Source organism: Balearica regulorum, chromosome 6 (assembly GCF_011004875.1).
Source record: "Balearica regulorum gibbericeps isolate bBalReg1 chromosome 6, bBalReg1.pri, whole genome shotgun sequence".
Taxonomy (NCBI): Eukaryota; Metazoa; Chordata; class Aves; order Gruiformes; family Gruidae; genus Balearica; species Balearica regulorum.
In genome coordinates, this window is record NC_046189.1 from 31,819,386 (window position 1) to 31,842,145 (window position 22,760).

The following is a 22,760-nucleotide window of genomic DNA, read 5'->3' on the forward strand; positions in this document are numbered from 1 at the left end:
TACATTTTATGGCATGAAGATTTCTGGTGGGAATTCTGTACCACGTCTCTCATTGCAAGTCATTATTAAGATGTATTCATCTCAGATCATGTGTGGCCACCTAATAAGAGCCAGAAATAAAAAAAAGTTATCTTTCTAAATCTTATGATTATGGATAACCTGAATTGAATTGCACACAGTAGAACACATTTTTAAAAGGTGCTCCATACAAATGCTTTCTGACCAGCAAGAAAAATGTTAGTTCCTGTCTGGAACTTTTCTAAAGTATCATGAATAAGTCTGGTGTAAAATAAATAAATAAAATGGTTTATTACTTCCAGGGTATTGAAAACCTCTTTTATTTTTCCTCATTATAAATGTGCAGTACATCTCACTAGCTGTTACATAAGATTTTTATCTTTTTAAGTTTTAGGGAAGGCTAAGTCCTTAGTCCACTTTGCTTTGGTGGCACCTCTGAGGAACTAATTTGATGGGTACTGTACAGACAGTTCGCATGTCGGGTAAATAACAGCGGTGAAAAATTCTTTTATAAACCTGATGAGATACAGAGAATGGTTTCTACTCATTTGAAACAAATTCCAATGTGTAAACTATGACGGAGAGCTGAATTAATGTTGACAGTGAAGAGATTCTGAATCCAAAGGGACCATCTTGCTGACCTGCTCCTAATGATGCTGAGCTGGAACAAAGAGACAAAATAAAAAGTTACTTCAACTTTAATTGATGGTGGGGAGGTTGCTTTATTCTTGTAGATAGCAGAGGGGCGTTTGCCATCAAATTATCTGAGGTTCAGAGAGTAGGGAGGTGGGGATGGGGGTTATCTGAGTGGTGGGCAGTGGGTGTGTTACCATTCCTGTTCACAGGGTATGTTGACAAACCTCCTTCTTCCAAATGGAAATATCCAAATTGTCGACAAAACAGAGGTGTTGGTGTTTTATTCTCAGCATGTGTTTTGTCTCCAGTAGGCAGCGTGAGGTTTTCTCTGGATGGAAAGACCAATTTTTAAGTGAATCTTTGCTACAAGTTAAACTTACACTGGGCAAATAGAAGGGATCCAGGAGAACACCAAGGGACTCTGAGTCTGGAGGGAATATGGCACTAGCTCAGCTGCACCACAAGACATGATATGCCCTTTTCCTGCACCACTCCCACCTGGGTCGGTGCATGGGAGCGGATGCAATGCAGTGTGTCAGGGAGGTAATCTGTGCTTCAGAGGAGCAGCAGCAGAAAGTTCATTAAATCTCTGTATTCTTCCTGAGGTAGCAGCAGTGCACTGACCCTGCTAAAGGGCTGTGGCATATCTTCCTCTGTATCTTTTTTCTGTCAAACATCAGTGTGCTTGTCAGAGGTGGCCTTTAACTTACAGCAAAATAGAGTTCGCTGCAAATCTTGAGGTCCTATGATGCATTTGTGGTAGACTTACCTTTTTGCGGCAGCCTATGCCGCATCTAGTAATATTTTTGTCACATATTACCAGACAGAAATTAAGTATAATTATGTGATGTATATGCAGTACTGCGTTGTGCTCCAGACTGCCTAGTTTCTGTATTTGGCTATATCTGAATTCTTAAGCTGAAAGCTTTGGAGAATTCGGGACAAAATTTTGCTGAATTTTCTGCTGTTAAACGTTATTTCATTCTGTAAACACCCCCATGTCACTCAAAGTGTGCTTCAGGAAAGATGTTATAACGTGTCTCTACATTAATGGAAATAAAGGCATAGCTGAGTTGAGGTCGTGGCTGTGGGAGAAACAGGGAAAGGAAATGCTTTGCTGTCTTATTTAAAGCAGGTTTCATTAAAAACCTAGACACTAGAAACAAAGCCAGGCAGCTTACAGAACTCACATCCTCCTAAGTTTATTTCTGCCTATGTTTTCAGGGCAGCAGTGCCGTCAGTTGTATTTGGTACTGACTTTTCCCAGTGCTGCTGACAGTCCAAAGCCTTTTAATACTGTTGTTGCTGTGTCTTTGAAATCTCCAAACTGTGAGCATGATATTAAACGCAGAATGCCTGAAGTTATTTCAATTCGGGAGACTGGCAGGACTTGATAATGCTGTCATGGTTGTACTCATGTCTGCGGGGCTCGGAAAAGATGCGAGCTGAGCCTTTGGGACAGAAAGCAATACTGTGCTCTCCTAGATTGTTGCTCACCTCTGAGCTGCCACACGTTTCTTTGTTTCTCAATTCACCTTCCCTTTTCCCTCTATCGTAAAGAAGTTGTGGGGCTTTGCTGTGAACTGTCTGGTGTTGTTGATGATATTTATCGTTTGAGAAGCTTTCAAAATGCTGCATTTCACTGACAGTTTGCCTGCTTGTACTCCCTTGTTATCTCTGGGGGGAAAAAAAAAAGCTTTCCTCACCTTTGCTGAGTTTTAAAGGCTCAGTTACCTTACAGTCACTTGAGCAGCTCTCATTCATACAGTGCAAGGAGAAGGGATCAAACTCTTTTTATGGATGTTACCAAGGATCAAATGCTAGGATAAAACTTGGCTAATAATCATAAATTTCAGATATCTTCCCTAATTCTTACACATTGTTATAGAGTCCATAAAATTTTGAAAATATTTAACAGCAATGGAACTATTTCATCATCTCATTTTAATAAACGGTTTAGGTATGCTTCTCCCAGAAGACCAGTAGGATGACAGAAAAAAAACTATTCTGAAGAGCATTAATTGACCTTTACCTGCATAACCCTACCATCGTATTTCCTACTCCTTCCCCCATAAGCACAAACTGAGCCTCCATATTAAGTAGATGCTCTTTCTATTTAGGGTGCTTTAAGGTGCCAGAGTGAGGTATAACTGCTGGCTTTGAAGGGCTGTGAGACCACTTCAGTTAAAAGTGTCAAGTTTTTTCAATGCAGTCTCTGAAAATTGTTTCTTCTGATGGTTCTTCAGTTTGTAAACAGAGTTGTTTGTGTGTCTGACCGAGGGGATGAGCCTTCTTGGGGCAGCACTGCTGTCTCAGCTGGCAACCTGTCTTGCTTCAGGAAAGATGCCAAAGATGGCTTTGTGGGATTAAGACTTCATTCTTGGGTCAAAGAGGTGTTATTCCAGCTCGTATGTGCGGTTTTATAGATCAAAACTTCTTAAATCCCATCTCATAAAGTGTAAAGGTGCATCTGTTTCTGGTAGTTTAAACTGCACCTTCTTCAAGGATGTGTATCAGACTCCAGTGTAATCCTGCAATGCTATGCCCTCGTTAGAACACGAAGTGTGCAGACTACTTCCCTGGAAAGAGTAGCAATATTTACTTATCTCATATAAAGCAAATGCTTAGTAGTTTTTTTAGTAGAGGAGATTGCACATATATACTATTAAAATAGAAAAGATGAAGTTTGCCAGGCTCAGGGTGAAGCCTTTGGTGGGTGTAGTCTTTCTGCCTATGAAAAGAATGAAATCCCTTGTCTTCCCCCTTGCAACAAAAAAAAATCTAAGCATAGGTTTGAAAAGTCTAGATCTTTGCCAAACATGCTTTTGAGCATTCTGTTTAGAAGAAGAAAATAGCTTTGGAGACAGTCAAAGTCAAGTCCTTGCATAGATGGTATTTTTCAGTAGTGATAGAAAAAATCAGTGATAGTTAAGCAGACCACACTGAGCTAAGAAGTTAGCTTGGTCTTTGTGTGTATGTGCTATGTGCATGCATGTTGCATCTATGTGTCTTTGCATACTTACTAATATCGTATATGATGTGTGATATTAGATGGCATTTAAAACATTATTTCACTGTATGTTTCACTGACATTTCATTGAATAATGGTTGTGATCACACTGGAGTTAATTAGCGTGATTGCAGTAATAAGAGTATTCTCTACTTGACGTATGACTGCACTCCTGATTGAGATGAACAGTTGATGTGATAAAATATACCGTAAGCAACATTTTTCTCACCTAAAGTAAGCACTCAAAATGAAATAGCACAAAGAAGAATTCTTTTAACTAATTTATTTCCAGCTGCTAATTCTAAAGTTGCTTATTTATTAGTTTGAAGGTCTAAGGTAACTTTTAAACAATTTATCTGGGGTTTCAGCATTTGACGTAATGTGTAAGTGTAACTCTTTTAAATTCAAATAATAAATTAATCTCAATTTGTATGTGAACCCTGAGGGAAAATCATAAATAAAAGACAATGATATGTGGAAAAATATCTGGTTAGTGAGGATGCTGTGTGATATCCACCTCATCATTCCTGGGAACTTTTTGTCTCATTCATGCTGAAAAATCCCTTATGCTTTGATAATCCACTGAAATCTTGGAATTACTGGAGGTGTGAAGTAATTAGTACCAGCATGGTACTATATCTGGCCTCTTAGCCATCTGAAGTGGGAGCAAACTTCACATTCCCCAAATTTGTGGATGTTCCTGAAATAAGCTAAGCTTCAAATGTCAGTGAGAAAAGAAGTAACAATGGATCAGTAAATACAGATGGTCAGCCAGACAGCATCTGAAGAAAAATCATTTAAAACACTATGAGTGAGCCATAGTCTCACAAAGGGAGATGAGAGGCGTCAGGACCTTTCAACCCCATGTACCAGCTCAAAGATAACTTTTCCAGGAGCTGGGAGAGAGGTTTTCTATGCATTGCTCGTGTGAAGCATAGGTGACATTCCAGGCACTCTGGTTCCTAGACTGCATTCGCAAATAGATGCAGTTTTGAGAGTAGTAGTAATTTCGTTGAAATTGTTAGGTGGTTGATACTTGGACACACACTCACACATGCTCGCAGTCACAAACTTGCCTGAGACCCTCATTTGTTAAACTGTTCAAACAGGTGTGATTCACTCATTTAAAGGTGGGCATGTTCTTACGCGTCCATCAAAAGATGAATATAACAGGCTGTAGTATTTGAAGAGCTCAAACTTCAAGGACAGTGCAAGGAGAACTGGGGCAAAATTATGACAAGAGAAACTTAAGATGAGTCTAAGAGAACAACAGTCTGCAAAAGAAGGTGATGGAAACTTCATTAACCTGGATATTTTTTAAAAAGGTCTGAAGAAGTTTCTGTGCTAGTGTACAGTAGGGAACAATCCTGTACTGATAGAGCAAGTGGCTGCATGACCTCAGAGAGATGTTCTACCTTTAACTTCTGTAACTGTAATTCCTGGTAAGTCTGTTTTGAATTAGAACAATAAAGCACAAGTAAGAATACAGGTCTTGATTTGATTATGTGAAATTCAAACTGAATAAAATCACATCTTACATTAGATCATCATATGCACTTAGCCTTTGCCCTTCTTGAGAGGAGGAATTTTGACAAAGATGGATGCTTCCTTAAACCCCAGATTTATTTATCAAAGAAATGCTTCATTGTGGTCACTCATTTTAGCTTTAGAATATCAAATTACTACAGATATAATTCTCCACAAAACCCCGACTGTGAGATCACTTAACCTAAACAAAAAACTGGAGCTAATTTTAACAAAACGGCTTGAGCAAAGAATCTGATAGCAGTAACTGAACTTCATAATTAAGGATAACAATAGTTTATAACGATTGAGAAGAAATGCAGAATCAGCTCCATACTTATAATTTTGCGAATATGAATTGTGCTGTAGTTTCTGCGGGGAGGAGTGCTACCCGCTGTCTATCTGCAGAACAGGGGTACGAGGCTTCTGGAGTTCTATTTTTAGCCCTTTGCCATTTTTTGTCTCCTCCTGCGATCTCAAGTAAATGGCTAGGAGGCTGACCCAGTTCTCACTGAAGTCAGTAAGATCGTTTTTACTGTTTTCAGTGAGAGATGGATCAGGCTTTGAACTTTGTCTCGACATCCCATCTTCACAGCAGGAGTAATAGTACTGCGATTTCATCTTTGGTGTTGAAGAGTTGAGTCACGACTCTAAAGAACATAAAGGAGAGATCACATCAGAGAAAGCCTAATAAGTCTCCTCAGCTTCAGCCTGCAGGCATAAGATGGGATTCACATCACTAGTCTTTAGTCAAGAAGATCAGATCTAAGCTAGTTGTCTAAGTTCTCTCTCTAGTCAGTACTTACTGGCCTCTAGAGATGCCATTTCTTCTGTGCCTTTTACATGGTAAAAACTAGGTGACAAAGCTCTCTGAATCCATATGAGGAACCTTTGCCTGGAACTGCCTTTCACGGCCCCAGAACTTGATTAACACAGAATAAGGTAAATCAGTGCTGCCTCCTTCCCCTTCAGCATATCTAAACAGGTACTTAGGAAGTGCAGCGTCCAGGGGATGTCATTTGTGTTTAATGGGATGGTGTATCTGATCATCTGCCCCGTTCCCCTACCTCACGTTTCTCCTAATATCTACAACTGACCATCTTTCCCTGGCTGATTGGCATGGTTCACAACACATTGGCGATCTTGGAGACAGTCGCCATGAAAACCTCTCAACTATAATAAACAGCTGTAAAATACTGTGCAAAGGGAGATTGTTCTGCAAAAAAAATTGCCCAGATTTGGGCCACAAACTCTGTCCTGGCCTACCATTAGACATGGCTATTTTCAATGTAATCTGCCAAGAAACGTGCAGCAATAAACTAGTTACAAATGTAGTTGCTAGGAATAGAGGGAAAACTACATGGAACCATTTTCTGAAAATGCACTTTTGTTGAAACGAAAATGCTGCACTGCCTTGATTGATGCCTTAAAAACGTGGGGAGGGATCAGTGAAAAGCACAAATAGATATGATTGGTATGTTTCCTTTTTTTTTTTTTTTCTTTTAATTTAAAAAGGATGTGAAGGTCCTTGAGTGCATCCAGAGGAGCACAACAAAGCTGGTGACAGGGCTGGAAGGCATGTCCTGTGAGGAGCAGCTGAGGACTCTGGGCTTGTACAGTTTGGAGAGAAGGAGGCTGAGGGGTGACCCCATTGCTCTCTGCAGCTTCCTGAGGAGGGGACATGGAGAGGGAGGTGCTGAGCTCTTCTCCCTGGGATCCAGTGACAGGACACGTGGGAATGGTTCAAAGCTGTGCCAGGGAGGTTCAGACTGGACCTTAGGAAGCATTTCTTTACTGAGAGGGTGGTCAAACACTGCAACAGGCTTCCTGGAGAGGTGGTCGATGCCCCAAGCCTGTCAGTGTTTGGACAATGCCCTTAACAACACGCTTCAACTTTTGGTCAGCCCTGAAGCGGTCAGGCAGGGGGACTAGATGACCGTGGTAGGTGCCTTCAAACTGAACTTGTCTATTGCATTCTAATTTGTTTCTAAGTGACTAAGATTTTAGACTTCTTTAGCTTGCAATACGTATCATAAATAAGAAAGGCAAAATATTTCTGTTCCGCTGCCTCTAACCTTATATTGGTCCGAGAATTAACTGATGCATTATTCAGTGTTTTTTCATTTAATTATCTCTTTGCTTTTCATAAGGAAAAAATGCCAAATACTTTCAAACCAGAATTGGGGCCCTTTGGTTGGTTTGTACTGAACATTGCAATGCTATTTTCTGCGTAACAGATGAGGCCAAGCACAAGCTGCATGCAGCCAGTGCTCTCTGATGTTGAGAATCAGTGCAACTCCTACTCTGGGTTAAAAAGATTTGGAGAGAACAGTTGACGAAACACTTCTCTGGCACAAAGATTATGGGCAAAGTAATGTTTATTTCAACTTTAAGGAAATCTCAGGCAGTTTCCTGAAAGAGCTGTGTTTGGATAGTCACTTCCAATGCAGTGATGGCTTCATACCTGTTAAGCTGGAGAGATGGTGGAATCTCAGCTGAGATCTGCTACCTGAATCACGGATGGAAATGGATCCTGACATTTTGGCGCTTGTTGGTATGACATGCAGAGGAAAGCATGACAGGTGTAACAGGCAAAAATTTCACATCAGCTTTTTCATCAACCATTTCTTTCAACTTGCTACAGAATATCAAACTGATAACAGTTAATGAACCAAAGATATGGGAAACCTGTTAGTAAATATTGCCATGGGATAAGACAACAATCACCTCCAATTCTGACTTGTGGTAGGGATTGTTGTATAGGTTTTGTTAGTCTATTTATTTTTCATAATTGTGTTTCTTTTTTGTTATTTGCAAGAAACAGAAGAGATACAAAAGCCTCCTGGTTCTGTCTAAAATGAATTCCAAAAGTATATATTACAGTCATTCTAAAACCTGAACAATTTCCTTTTCTTGTGATTGCAGATTTCATGACTGAAATAGGTGATTATGCAAAGATTGGTTTAGAAAGATTATTAAGAGATTTTAGTTGGAAATTGGTTTTGTGCTTGAAATGGTGCAGAAGTATATGTGAAGCCAGTTAGCAGATCACTAATGGTTTACATATGACAGTTCTCTCAAGGTTTAATGCAACATTAGGAGAAAATACCACACATCCCTAAAGTTTGAGAGACCATATCGTTTTATAACGCGTAGGTTATTTTTTTGTGGAACTTGTGCTATTATCGTTTGACAGGAATTAATTTCTACAGATGTAGAAGAGAGATACTTCATGGGATCTTTCCTCTAGAAGGATTAGCCATTTTTGGTGTCACCTTCCTCAGGATACCACAGAAAACCTTCCATGGGTCTGCAGTTTGCAGAAAAGGGGACAGCCGTGATTGTAGCAAAAATTTCTTCCAAAGTTTTGAATCTTGCTTCCAGTTTGGAGATGTATCTCAATCCTGTGCTCCTGGTAGATCCTCCCAGATTGCAGATGGACTGGGAAACTGAGGTATCCCCTTGTGGCTGGGGGTAGCAGGACAAGGAGGCATTCTATGCTTTTCTTCACCATGAAACTTAATTCTCTCTTGGATTCCCACCCTGCCTGATCCAGGGTTATGTCAGACCAAAAAAGTACAAAGTGCTTCAAACAAATGAAATAAGGGTCTGTACTCTGAAGAGCTGACTAACAGGAGAGTGAGCTCAGGATGAAAATGTACGAAGCAGGCAAGCAGTGCAGCATTATAGTACCAGCTCAGGTTCAATATAGCTTTAGTTCCACACTTGTAGAGAAATAGATGTACGTGGAAGTATTTTATATGCGTAACAACTTCTGATATGTGGTCTCGTGGAGGGAGTCCCTGCCCATAGCAGGGGGGTTGGAACTAGATGATCTTTAAGGTCCCTTCCAACCCAAACCATTCTATGATTCCATATGATTTATGTACACTTGAAGCAAATGAACAGAACAAAAGTAGAGCAAATAACTAATCTCTAGGTTATTTGGCCTGCACTGTGTTTATACCTCAGCTGACAGTAGATGACAATCCTTTCATGAATACATCAAACTCTGAAGTTCAATGAGAGTGTGGATAACTCCCAAATGTGGTTGCTTATCTGAAATGTATCTAACCCTCTTAAATCTGCAACAGCGAGATGGAAATCCCTAAACACCAGACCTTACTTCTAGAATGACAGGGATAAAGCCATTAGTGTTTTTCCTGTCATAAACTGCACCTGTTTAAAACCCAGACACTTAGCTGGGAACTCAGTGGACAAAGATAGAAAAAGAGGTGAACAAAAATTTCACCATAGTTAAAATGTGCTGTGTTCAGGCTTCTTGTGCACGACACATTTAAGCATCACTGTATGCTGTCAGTGCCTGGCACAGCCCAGGGGAAACACAGCATGTCCGTCCTTCCACATCCAGCCAGCTTCCTTGCAGAAAATCCCCTTTCCCTTTGGAGAACCTCGTGTACTACAAAGGGACTGCTGCAGGACCTTTACTGTATGTGCAGTGTGGCCAGGGGCTCTGTTGAGGCCAATCTGCATTCTTTTTTTCCCCAAAGTCTAGGGCTCAGCCTACACCTTTTTCACCATGCAGTGTATTTATACCCGATCATCGTATCGGTGAACTCACCTCATCTAGATGTAGTTAGGTGTGTCACATGTTGGAGTGGTTAAACATGTCATGGGTTTCAGCAGAGATGAACATAAGCGTGTTAGGGACAAATGCAGCAAAGCTGTATTCATACTGTATTTCAGCAAAGGTGTTTGTGTCTCAAATCTGTGCCATAAGCAGAGAGCGAATGCATTTAAAAGTGTACTAAATATTATAAATAAAAGCAGGGGACAGCCTTCTCCCCAGGGAGCTGGACTGGTGTTTGAGCTGTTGTAGTGGTAATGTGTGAAAAACCCTAGAGTGGAGTAGACTGAAAAATAGCGCTAGCTTTGGCGAATACTGTTGGAAGAGGATCATTCAGAAAGGATGCTGTTAAGTGAAACTGGACCCTAATTCAGATCACATTGAATGGAACATTTTTTACAAATTCTCAGCTAAAGAGGCTTCCAAAAAATGATTATTAAAACATAACATTTTGCCACTGTTAACAACCTAACGGTTATAGCAGTGGCCTGAAAGTGAGGGAATAAAAATTTACTATTGGTAACAAAACTGTCTAGAATACGTTTTTCACAGTCCAAAAGGAGAAATGCAAATACTGTATATTTATAGTCAACCCTCAGAAACTGGGAAAATGAACAGTGAATGAGCTGTTTTCTTTCTGCTTTTTATAACTGGAAATATTTTCCCCCATTAAACACTTGGAGGCCAGTGTTCCATCTTCGTATTAAATATTTTCTCCAGCAACAAATATTGACTGCAGGAGGATACTATCTAAGTAAGAACAACATGACTTGGTTCATGGCTTTTATGTTTGACAGTGTTCCTTTAATGCTCAGAAGGACATGTGTATCCACAGTGTTCAAAGGTAGTTTGTGTATATGTATAAAGTTAATGCTTTTTTAAATTGAGGAGGGTTCTCTGTAGGGTTTTGAAAAGGAAAGTCTTACAATTCTGCTTCTATTGATGGGGATGTTAAAATTCCCAGTGGGAGCAGTCTTAGACCAAGGCTGAGCATTTCTGAAGATCTCACTTGATACTTGAAATACCCTTAAGCTGATATCTTTGTCTCTTCTTATTTTTGTTAAGTGACACAGAGCTGTTGGCCTCAACTTGAGTGAAGAAAGCTTTTCTATGACAGCAAGGGTTGGCTATGTTTAGTTAGCTAAACATAGCTGACGAAACTATAGCTCCATGGCTATGGAGAAGATGACTGCACTCCCTTTCCATTTCTGCTGTTATTTATGAGGGTCTCTGGTGTATTGGTTCAGTGGTGTTTTCCAGAAATGTGGAAGAGGGAGAGAAAGGATGGACAGGTAGTTTGAAAGCTGAGATAAATTTGATGGAATTCACCTCTGTTCCTCCACAGTCTGGCATGTCTTGGGTACATCACTTAGCTTCTGCGTTCTTCAGTTCCCTCTCTGTAAAGTAAGGGTAATACAGCTCATATTGCAAAGGCCGTAGCTATGAGAGAAATCTGTTCAGGATGGTGAAGTGTTCAAATTCTTATGCAATGGAGGGCAGGTACATACCTCAGCCAGACTGGAAATGATACCCCTCCAAAGCAATCTGAGCATTAAATATTGGCAGCTGTAAGCTAATCAAATGGACTTTGTTCAGAAATACGATGCAGAACAGTAGATGAGAGAAAAAAATGCAGAAGGAACTTGAAGACGCAGCCTTCTTGAGTTATCTCAGAAAAGGCAGTGAAAGGCAAATGTTTCTTGAGGCTGAGACACCTCTGGCTAACATGATTACATGCTGTAACGTGATAGCTATTGGGAGGCCTTTGCAACAAGCTTGTAGCCGAGTGTCACGTGAGGCACCGTAGGGTTCTGAGGTGGTTAGTCCCGCTTGCTTCATTACATTATCTTTGAGAAATTCCAGGGGACTTGGAAATAAACAAGTGCACAGTCCTGTTGCTGTGCCTGGCAGGGTTGGGCTGGGGTGGTGTGTTTCAAATAAGAAAATATTTCATGTGCGCTCAGGGATTAGTCTATGTGGCTTTATACGTTCTACTTTCACAGATGGCAGTGCCAGTAGGAATTATTACTATTGTTTTAAAACTCTGGTAATCACTTGCTTTCGTGCCTTTGAAAGTATAAACAGCCTGCTTCAGAGGTTTCCTTGCCACAGTTGTATTACTCATACTCCATTTCTTGCTTTGTTTGCTGATAGAATACGTACACCAATGCAGACAAGCTTTTGGAGGCTGCAGAGCAGTTGGCTCAGACTGGGGAATGTGACCCTGAAGAGATCTATAAAGCAGCCCGACATCTGGAAGTACGGATTCAGGACTTTGTCCGGAGGGTGGAACAGAGGAAACTTCTTTTGGACATGTCAGTCTCCTTCCATACCCACACCAAAGAGGTAAGATGTGCATGAAGGAGTTTTTCTGTGTATTGCAGAGTGCTACAAGAGGCTGACTGAAAAATCAGATGACAGAGAAAAGACATCTTCACCGCACAGGGCTGATACCCAGTTCCTCTGATGCATATGACTAACTGTTGTAAAAAGGAAACAAGATGTGAATGATGCAGTGCACTAAAATATAGCGACAACATATCTAGCATACCAAGCGGTGCTTAATTCGCAACTAGAATGTATTGTTATAAAGCAAGAATTCTCTTGTAAGAACATGAGTAGATATTAACATGTTAGGTATAAACATGCTAGCAGTGTGATTCAGAGGGATTCCATCTGAATGTAATGTTAATTAGCGTAGCCATTATTATTAAGTGTTACTGGAAATCTTACATTGTTTAATGAGGCAGACTTCACTTTTCAAAATTACGGTTAAAGAGCAAATAGCCACATACTGATACAGTGAATCAGTGAGGACCTGAATAAATGCTGTTTAGTGTAATTGAAAAATATCCTGAGATAAGGCTGTTTCGCCAGAGACGCAGTGGACAGGACATCAAATGGGAGGCCACTGGGGATGTAATTAAAGCATACTTCACATTTTTCTGCAGACCAAAGGCCATTCGGTGATGAGTGACTTTAAAGATAGGGTTTCTGCTGAGAGAGATGGAATTAGTCAGAATGGTTGTTTTCATGCTCTGCAGCATCTGTTCGTAAAGGCACACTTGATCAGAAAGATGCTCTTAGAAGCTGAATGCTTTGCTTGTGTTTGTTGATTTACATGTTACAAACAAGTTGTGTATGGCAGGCTTCAGCGTGTTGAGGAGCCTCCTTAAATAGAAGGTGTATGCACACGTTCATATATATATACACACATATATATCTGTATATATGGAAGATAGTTGAAGTTACATTGTGTCCACTATAGCTGTTGATACATGAAGATTTTCCTTTTACATCCTGGTTCTGCAGTATAGTAAAATATGGTTGCTTTAAGCTTGTGAATAGCACTATTGTTCCCAGAGCAGCTCAAACACTTGCAGCTATGCTGGTTTGCCGTGGGGGAAACTTTAATTGGTTATTTCCTCAGTCAAAATTATTTCATAACAGTTTCCTACTGTGATTAACCTCGGTTCACCTATGCAGGTGGTGAACAGTACCACAAAGATAGGCATGATTCCAGGAAGTTATCAGTATAATATGTTTTCTGATGATTACTGGTACTGTGGAGCCTAATTTGGGTTTGGGAACTAGAGCTTCCCTCTGTGAAGGGTTTTGGATTGCAATGCACTATACTCACTTCTACCCTTCTTCAAGAAGCAGGGGTTTTGCCTGCTCCACTCATTTGGTTTTAATGAGCCCTGTTTTGCTGTATAGAAATGCCAATGTATAAAAATGCACTTTTTTTTTGGAAACTATTAAAAAAGCAGTCTTTTGTGACAGCATCAATTGTGTTTACTACATATTGAGAGTAAACCTGAAATCTCTGCCTCGTTGACGTTTACCCATGGGACAGATTGGTACTGTGATGCCTTTTTGGAAAGCTCAGTAAGTACTTGCTGTCAGTTTTAGGGAGATCCAGAGTGGACAGACTCTGGGTACCTGTCTCTCCAGAGGGACAGATGAGAGAGCTGTAGCATAAAACTGGGACATCAGCAAAGTCAGAGTGAACCCAGGAATCCACACTTACCAGAACAAATGACAGCCGTTGGGCTGGGTGCGAAGAGGCTGCTAAAGTTATTGCAGCCTCCAGCAGCACCCCAGCGTCAGAGGATGCACAGTAGTTCTGCAAGAGAAAGGAAGTTTTCACTTCCTTACCCTCGTGTTAATTCACTCCTGGGGGGGGCAAACACTCTGGTTTTCTGCAGGTTCACTGAATTCCATTGTGTGTCACTACCTGCCTCCTGCAATGACACCTTTCTGCACTGGTGGGAGTCACACAGCCCAATACCTCATTTTTTTTTTTTGCCAAAAATAATAAGTGAGGAAATTGCTGCGGTGTCAGTATTTGCCTGCCAGCTGTGCGGATCCCCACAAACAGTGAAGTAACCGAAGACTGTGAGGGGGGCCCTGGTGCAAAGGGCAAAGCATTACAAGAGAGCCTGGGCACGTGTTTGGATCTGTATTTGCCTTTTTATGCTATAAATAGATTGGCTTAAGTAGAAATGACTCGTTGCTTGGCCTTGCTTGGCCCTTCATGTATATTGTAAAATGGCAAGTTAGCCAATGTAATTGTCATTCTTCAATATGAATATAAACCAGATAGCTGGATTCCTCAAAAATGAAGAAATACAAATGTCCTTCCTTTGCCACCATACCTATGATAGCTTTATGTCCTTTCTGTGTTTCATACCAACTGATCTCAGTTGGTTCCTCCCTGGGCTCTGACCAGGAAATGTGCTCAGTCCTGGTGAGACCTCCCAGCCTACAGAGCTGGGCTGGACCAAGCGCAGATTCTTGCTCTAGTCGCTCGCCCACTTGTCCAGGTCAGATCCGCACCATCCATGCTCTTTTTATGAAACTGCTTAAAAATAAATTCACTGTATTTCCTGGGATTTCAGCCCCAAACAACAAAGATAACATTAGATTCCAATTTTAAACTCAGGATTTATCAAGCAAAATTCACTTTGAGTCAGTAGCAGTTTTAGAGTTAAAGAGTTCAGAGTCAGATTTAAATCCTAACAGGTGTCAAGGCAAAAAATCCTTTTGCTGCAGCAGTAAAATACAGGGAGACCTGAGATCCATTGCTGCTGTTTTACCAGGAGGCATTCCAGTTACAGTGCTGACACATGCCTCCCTGATTAACCTTGCCCCTCCTACCTGCCATGCTGGGCCTGATGCTGGACCGTACTTTGCCCATCCAAACCCATCACCTGGGACTGTCTTGGGGCGAGGAGAAAGTAGTTTGGTTGGCATGTTAACGTGTTTAACGTGATGTATTTTGTATTATTCTAGAAGGCATTATTAGTTACTTAATAATAACTGTCATTATTCATTTCACCCTTTGTAGTTCTTAAAACCACTTCTTAAACTATTAACAACTGTTTCTCTTATGTCCTTGGAAAAGAATAAACAGTTCCCTTCATGTTTTCTTGGCAATAAGGCAGGAATCTATGGCCTAGATGTATTGTTCATCTAAGTTTCCCAAATTTGCATTATTTCTTGATATATTAATCTACGGAGACAGAACTGTTGAAAAGGAGAATTAAGTAGAAAGTATCAGTCTTACTGACATGTTTTTTATGAAAATATTCTAAATATCTTCCTGCAACTAACATGTCACTTCTGACATTCATCCTAGCCCAGATGAATTGCATTTCTGATGTGATAATTCCCAGGGTGAATGAGTGCATTGATTGTGAACTTCTCACTGCTTCACCTGTACTCTGCCTACCTCTTCATCTCCACCTGTGACTGCTCAGATTCCCAGCACCTGAGAAACTTTAACAGCTCCCATTTTTAAAAGTGATCCTGTCAAAGAAATGTTTCTTTTTGTAATCTGCCTTGCTAGAATTTCTTCAGGACAATATATAGTGTTGAATTAGGGAGTCATTTAAATCCAGATATCCCATGAGCAATGAAAGTTAAGAGTGGCTTTTTTATACTACAGTAGACTTGAATCACTGCTCATTTCATGTGAAAGCATTATAAGAGGATTCCTTCTGCTAAATACTGACTTACGCAGTTGAAGGAATATGGAAAAGACTGTCAATTAAGCATAATAATAATTTTGGGGTTTTTTTTAAGTGGCCTTACTTAAGAATACATGCAATAGGCTGAACTGATGGCTTTCTGGTATGGTAAAACATTTTAGAGGTATAAATGTAGAGCAGTCCCCTAAGTGATTGTTAGTGTCATAACTCATTTGTAATGTAGTTGTCCTATTTCCATGCCTATAAAAGAGATATTGTGTGTCCCACTGTCTTACAGTATTCATTATGCTCTCTTAGTTTATAGTCAATATTTTCATACCCTTTTAGGCCAAGGCATTCCTGACGGTGGGAGTGGAAACCTGGTACCTTGGGAATCAAACCCAATTACCTGTATGGCAGGGTAAAGTTATAAATTATTATCAGTGGGATAAATGCATTCAACAGACTTATACCCAAATAATTTCTCTCAGGATTGAGTGTGATTGAATTCAGATTCTTACTTCGGATCTGAATCAATTATTGGCAGGATTGTCAGATCTTGCAGTTTTATCACAAATCTCATGATAGTTGATGTTTTACTGTGAGCTCTCAACTGCTAGGATCAAGTGATGATACAGGATTCTTGGCTGTCATTTCATTTTGTTTAAAAGAGAATAGTTTTTGAGCCTCCTGGAGAAGAGGTTGCAGATGTGATAAAATCACACCCTGAAGACTCAAAAACCTCAAGGCAAATAATAAAAACATCTTCCAATTCATTGTCTGAATCTTAATGTTTTACATTGGTCTTGCAGTTTTATACTTATGGTTCTAAAGTGTACTTTACAATTCCAAATATAAAAATGTGGAGTACTGTCACAGTTTCTGTATCATTAAAAACTTTTTAAATCCTCTTGGATAATTAAATCATGAATTAGCATCTTGTAAATCTCTTTACTTTCCAAAAAGATTTTCTTCTCTGTTTAGCAGTCATAGTTTTGTTTTGCCTGGCTTAAAGTGGCAGAAAATACTGCTGCCAGCAGTTTCTGATACAGCTTCAGTGCTGGGGGTTTAACAACAGTATAGAAAGGCTTGGGAATTACTTTTGTCAAGTAAGTGTTGAGATGAAGCTACACATAGATAGCTGTGTGTGGGATCTACATGCAAATAAATTCTTGGCTTCCTCAGTGGGATTGTAAGCTTTTAGGATTAATGTAGGTATTTAAGAGCAAGTATATGTACCTCAGTGTATTCTCTATATAGCTGAAGTAAAGGTTTGTTGTGTTACTTGTTTTGGCTGATAATTTAAGAACAAGAAGGAACTTCACTGAATTTAGATCCATTTACAGTATATGGGTCTTACCTGAACTCCAGAGCAGTTCTGCAATTGCTTCATGGCTCTTCGGGGCATGAAAAACATGTTTTACCACCTCTAGGTTTCTCATACCTCAGTGGGTTTCAGATTACCACCTTTGTGTTGCCTTGAGTCCTGCAAGACAGCAGCAAAAAGCAGGAGAGGCAGTAGTGTGGTTTCAGGCCCTATGTGCCCTGCGCTTTGTTGGCCCTCGGTAGGTCAGAAGAGCAGTAGGACGAGGTGCTCAGTGCTTGCAGTTCCATATGGAGCCTGCCAGGTCTACCTGGCCTACGGAATGGGGAGATGAGTACACTCAGGAAATATTTAATGTTGAGAAAAAGTAACTGCCAAAATCTTAACAGGTTCTTACTGAACATGTGCAAACTGGAACTTAGCAGACGTCTTCAGAGAGACCAAATTTGGGCAAATATTCACAGGGATGACATAATGTATATTCTTGACATCAAGGCTAAACCCTGCAAAATTTCAAACCCTTGCTTAAAAGCGTGGAGGGTCTGGAGCATCTCATGTGAGCAGCAATAAGACTCCTTTCCTAACACAGGCAAAGTAAGTCCTTTTTCCCCTTCCTCTTATTCTGGACCTTTTACCTCAAAATTCATCAAGTTCAGCCCTGTGCAGATACCTGGTATGGAAAGTTTCACTCTGAGCAGCTGGTCTGATGAGGCTGTGAAAAACTGAGAGCAAAGTTCTGGACCATTGTCAGGCAGCTTCCTATATATACCTGAATTATTTGTGTTCAGCAGGTCACCGTGGTCACCCCATAGATATCAGTGGGGTTACTCAAGTGAGTAATGGGAGTGGGTTTACCCTGTCAGTTAGGAACAGTCACAGTGTTTTATTGCAGGCACTGCTAACTTAATTTTACTTGATAACCAAGGCCTGTGAAATTAAATTCTCTCTGCTTTGGTTGAATATCATGATTAGGAGATTATTTCAGTGTAGGTCACTAATTTTGACAGGTGTTGGCCCTCACGTTGTGGCAGAGTTGCTGGGAAGCAGGGAGTAGACGGCTCATGGGGCCAAGGTCTGCTGCTGTTGACTCTCGTCAGAAGAGTTGACAGAATGAATCAAAGTTAATCATGAAGCAAAAAAGACAGTGGTTCTGGGATATGTTGTATGATCCAGTCATTCATTGTGAATTGAACCAGGATTCAAAGTTAATGTTACTGAACTTAATAATTTGTTGTTTGACTTTTACTGTTAATATTGACATTTCAGAGCAATGGCCCATTAGATAATAGAGACTTGTGATGAAGGGAATAATCAGTTCAGCCATTCCAGTTGCTGGCAACTTCTAGAAGTCCTGAAAAGGTCTTGGTCTCTGAAGATGTCTACCGCAAAGTATTTGTCTTACACACTTGTACATTACTCCTGTCCTGGACAGTGCTTTTGTTCCTTATCTCATCTTATGGCCGGATTTAAAAAACAACAAAAGCATAAAACACTAAAATGACCCAAACTGGCCCTCTGCACATAAAATATTCACTGACTGGCCATTTCACATCCCAGTGCTTTTCAGGGTTAGAATGAAGCACCATGTACCTTGTTCAAAAGCTAGAAATTTTGTTCCTTCAATGGGATAAAATGAACAGGTGAGATATATACAAAAACAGACTTTTACAATATCCGCCCCTTCTCTCACTGCAGGGCTGTGAAACATCAGACCTTAAATTTATGCCTCTTACAGGTATGAATGTTGTTTTTGCTGGGAGCTGAGTCAGTGTAGTTTGATGGGGGGAATATTATAAGCAGAGTGATCTCAAGACAAAGGGATGAAAAAAACAAATGCTTTTATATGGCATTAAGTAAATGCTGATTTTTAAAAAAAAATAAGTGCTCAGTTCATAAACATTCTGATATTTCCATGAGAAGTGGATTTGCAGGCAGAGTGCAGAGGACGTGGGAGAAGTGAACTGCCAGAGCTGCACACAGAGGTAACGTGTGTGCAGTCCTTTGCCTGGATGGCAGATTCCTTGGGGAGCACAGATGTGTTGCAAGGTTACTGTTATCATTCTGATAATTGGGGCTGTAGAGAGGGCTCTACTGGTATAACAAATGTTATTTTTGTGTGAGCTATGTAAAAGTTCACTCTGGGTTATCAACAATCAATTACCATGAAGCAGCAAAATAAAAGCAAATCCCTCTTCAACTCCAGAGCATAGACTGTGGCTTTGACCAAAATGCAAACATTCACCAGTCATTCATGCTGGTGGTTTCTTTGCCGAGTTGAAGCTTGTCTGTAAAGCTACCAAAGATCTGGAACTGAGGAACCAGGAAAGCTAGGGTGGTGTGGGGTGCCCCTCTTTCCTGTCCATTTGTTGTCTAGAAGCAAGGTTTTTTCGTGAAGGATTAAGAAGCTGGAAATGGAGAGAGCTGTGGTATCCTGGCAGCACATCCCGCTTTTGAGCAGGGGAGTTTGAAGCACGGCCAGACTGCTAGTGAATAAAATTCTGCCATCTGTGATGGTAAAAAATTGTGAGATGGAATCAAGGTAAGAACAACTAAATGTTTGTAAATGCAGCCATATAGACCAAATCTCAGGAAGCCAAACCTGCAGCAGAGCAAGGGCAGGTGCATGGAAAAGTACTTTCCATCATTCTGCCATGTGCTAGCCAAAGGATTCCTATAGACTGCATTTAACTTCACACTTGGCTATCTGCATTTTTCAGGCCATTCACCAGTATTTTGACTGACTGGCTTCACTCAAATATCATCACTGGCTTTTGAGAGCCCTTGCGTGTGTTTTGTGTGTTATGGAGTTGGGTCTCCAGCCTGTATGCCTTGCAGTCCAAATAACAGTGGGTCATGCTGCAGCTAGAAGGGTGTTTTATGAGCACCTTTAAATAGGATGTGCCAACTTTCATAAAGTACCTTTTTATTAGTCATATTACAGCCCATTTTCCTGATTTCCTGAAGCTGAGGAAGATGAGCTTCTCCCAGTTCTAGTGTGTGGGCTTGCAGCTTTCATTGCCCTATACAAAGGCAACAGAGTGGGCAGCCAGTGCCTGTGGCAATTTGTGTACTGAATAAATCTTCAGCAAAGCCATTATAGGGACACTCCTGTAATTCACTCAGCACTCAGAAGACACATTCTGTTGCACCTTAAGCACGACACTGGAGTCTACATAACTAGTTTAAAATGGTTAGTTGATGGATCCAATAAGACTGTTTGGTTAGAGAAAGGTCCCACAGTTTGTTTAGTCCTTAGCAAGTTTCAGAATGATTCAGAGTTGTCACAAGTGATTTATTTCTGAGATTCCGAGGGCAAAGTGCACAAAGTTGCACAAAAGGCTCAAAGCAGCAGATCAGGGTAAGACTGCAAGCAATATAGCCAGTCACTGGAAAAAGCACAGAGGGAAGAGGCGGTGCAACTCCCATTTGAGAAGTAATGAAACATTTAGAAACAGTGAACAATTTAGAGGAAAATGTAATGGTACCTACAATTTATTTAAGTGAATTGCTGAATTTGTAGTGTATATTTTACAGCCAAGGAAAACTCTTCCTGCACCAAATTGTACTGTATTACACTGGTGTAAATCTGAGTAAATCTTTTGATGAAGAAAGAACTTCTCCAAGCCTATTATCAGTATGATCAAGTGCAGAATTTGATTTGCTTAGTACAATTACTGCAGTTAATTACATCCAGATTCATAATTACAAGTAACTTATATTAAAATTATACTAGAAGAGAAACATGTTTTTGCAATTCACAGTGGTAGCAGAAGAAGCACAGAACATGTACATCTGATTCTTCAGTTATAAGCCAACTTTCTCTCCTAGAGTGAATAGTGCCTGAATTACATTTACATGACCTTGGGCTGGGGATCTACACGCTCCCTGATGTAAGCGTAGCTACCCAAATCACGTTTCCCTTGAGAGGAGATTATTTTGTGCTATATCAATCTGGTCCATGCAGGACTTGGAAAAAGCATCAGATGTTTAGGCATTGCAAATCCTTTTGCCATAGGCAAGGTTACTAATTAAAAAGCGTCAGCATACAGAAGCACCAGATGCAGCCCAACCAAGGATGAATGTCAAGAAATTGGCGAGGAAAAGGGAAAAAGCAGGAAAGAGGTTAGGAAGAGATCAGATGGGGTTTTTCACAGAATGTTCCCTTTCTTTGCACTCGCCGTTTCTTCCCAACCAGTTTGGTGGAATCTGACAACATTACTTCTTGCAGCAGGGTGTCTCATCAGCTGTATCTTACAGTGGCAGTCGCATATTGTGGCATTTCATATGTAGTGTCTGGCCATATCCCATCTTGTCACATTTATTAGGTATGCTGTCATTGTGTGACACTTTGCTGGTGGCATGCGGTCATGTTACAGCTCATCATTACATACATTGTTTTCTATGTTTCTGATGACATTTCCTTGAGACCTTGAATATGACTTGTTGTTGAAATGTGCTTCCAATTTATAACAACCTTCAGTTCTTTCAACTGAAACAGCACTGGATGCATTCTAAATGTGAATATATATATCAGCTGATGAAGGTTAATTGTGCTGAAAAGTTTTATTATCTCCACCACGTTGGTGCGGGGAAATCAAGGTAGAAAAGGCAATTTCCTAAAGGCTGCACAGTGAAGCCAAATTCACAATGGCACCTGAACAGATGCTTAACCATAAGCACAGGCTGAAGTCCTGCTGTAAATTAACCTGAACTTGGGGTCTACGTGACTTCCTAATGCGTATTATGAAAAAGCTAGATGTTACTGCTCAGAATATGTTTGTGTAAACCTGACGTTAGTAGCAGAGGAAAAAAGGGTTGGTGGACATCTCTCTCTGGAGTGATTCTGTTTGTGATTGGGTTTTTTTCCTCAACCTGCCCTTGGTTCTCTGCACACTTATGTTACAACACATGGAGTGGAAGCAGTGCAAATCAAGTGGGAAAAGAGGGTCCCCATATTTCACTGAATTCTTCTGCATTCTGCTTTAGCCTTCATTGCTGTGATGGATGTTCACTTTACTGAGTTGGCATGAGCATCCTTTTGGGGCCTGCTCTGCAACACATGACACTTCTCTGACATAGTAAAGGGGTAGAACATGTACCCTGGAAAGTTGCTTGTTTCCATTAACATCCTTGTTTTAAACAACTAGCAAAAATGTTTTACAATGGTAATTCTCATGGATTGAACTCTCTGGTTCTTTGCTTTTCACTGGTCACATTACTCAGTGCTTTTAAATTGGTTTTGAGGGGATTAAAACTCATCTCTGGCATTTGCAAATAGCAGCGTGTATATATACGGGGTGTTTAATAGTTATTCCAAACACGCAGGCAAGATTTTCTTAGCAATCTCTTTAGGTTTTAGATTTTGTTTAAAGTGGTCCCTTGCTCTAAGTCAGAAGCATTAATTTCTAGGTAACAGCCACAGATGTCCTTCAAACCTCCAGTAAGTGGTCTCATTAAGTACTTGAGTAAAATGAAGGGTATGCATCAGATGAAATGGCTGGGAATAAAGAGCTGTATTGTCTCTTGGACGGGAAACTGCCTGTGGTTTATATCCAAGAAAGACACAGAAGTTGTTACAATGCATGAGACGAGCCAGATGCTCCCCCCAAAAAAGGGAGGAGGGGGTCATTCTTCTTTTCCACTGCTCTAATAATTGGAAGAGAATTGTTTTTCTTGGTTCAAGCCATG

At 40.4% G+C, this 22,760-nt stretch overlaps 1 protein-coding gene across 7 annotated transcripts in view; it reads left to right on the top strand.

Annotated features, from left to right (window-relative positions):
* KALRN (kalirin RhoGEF kinase) overlaps positions 1–22,760 on the top strand; it is a 515,104-nt gene that overhangs the window by 289,025 nt on the left and 203,319 nt on the right. For all 7 annotated transcript variants that reach the window (XM_075757089.1, XM_075757095.1, XM_075757087.1 and 4 more), the window contains exon 11: positions 11,931–12,122. In XM_075757089.1, the coding sequence (XP_075613204.1) occupies positions 11,931–12,122 (192 nt within the window). The remainder of the gene's footprint in view (positions 1–11,930; positions 12,123–22,760) is intronic.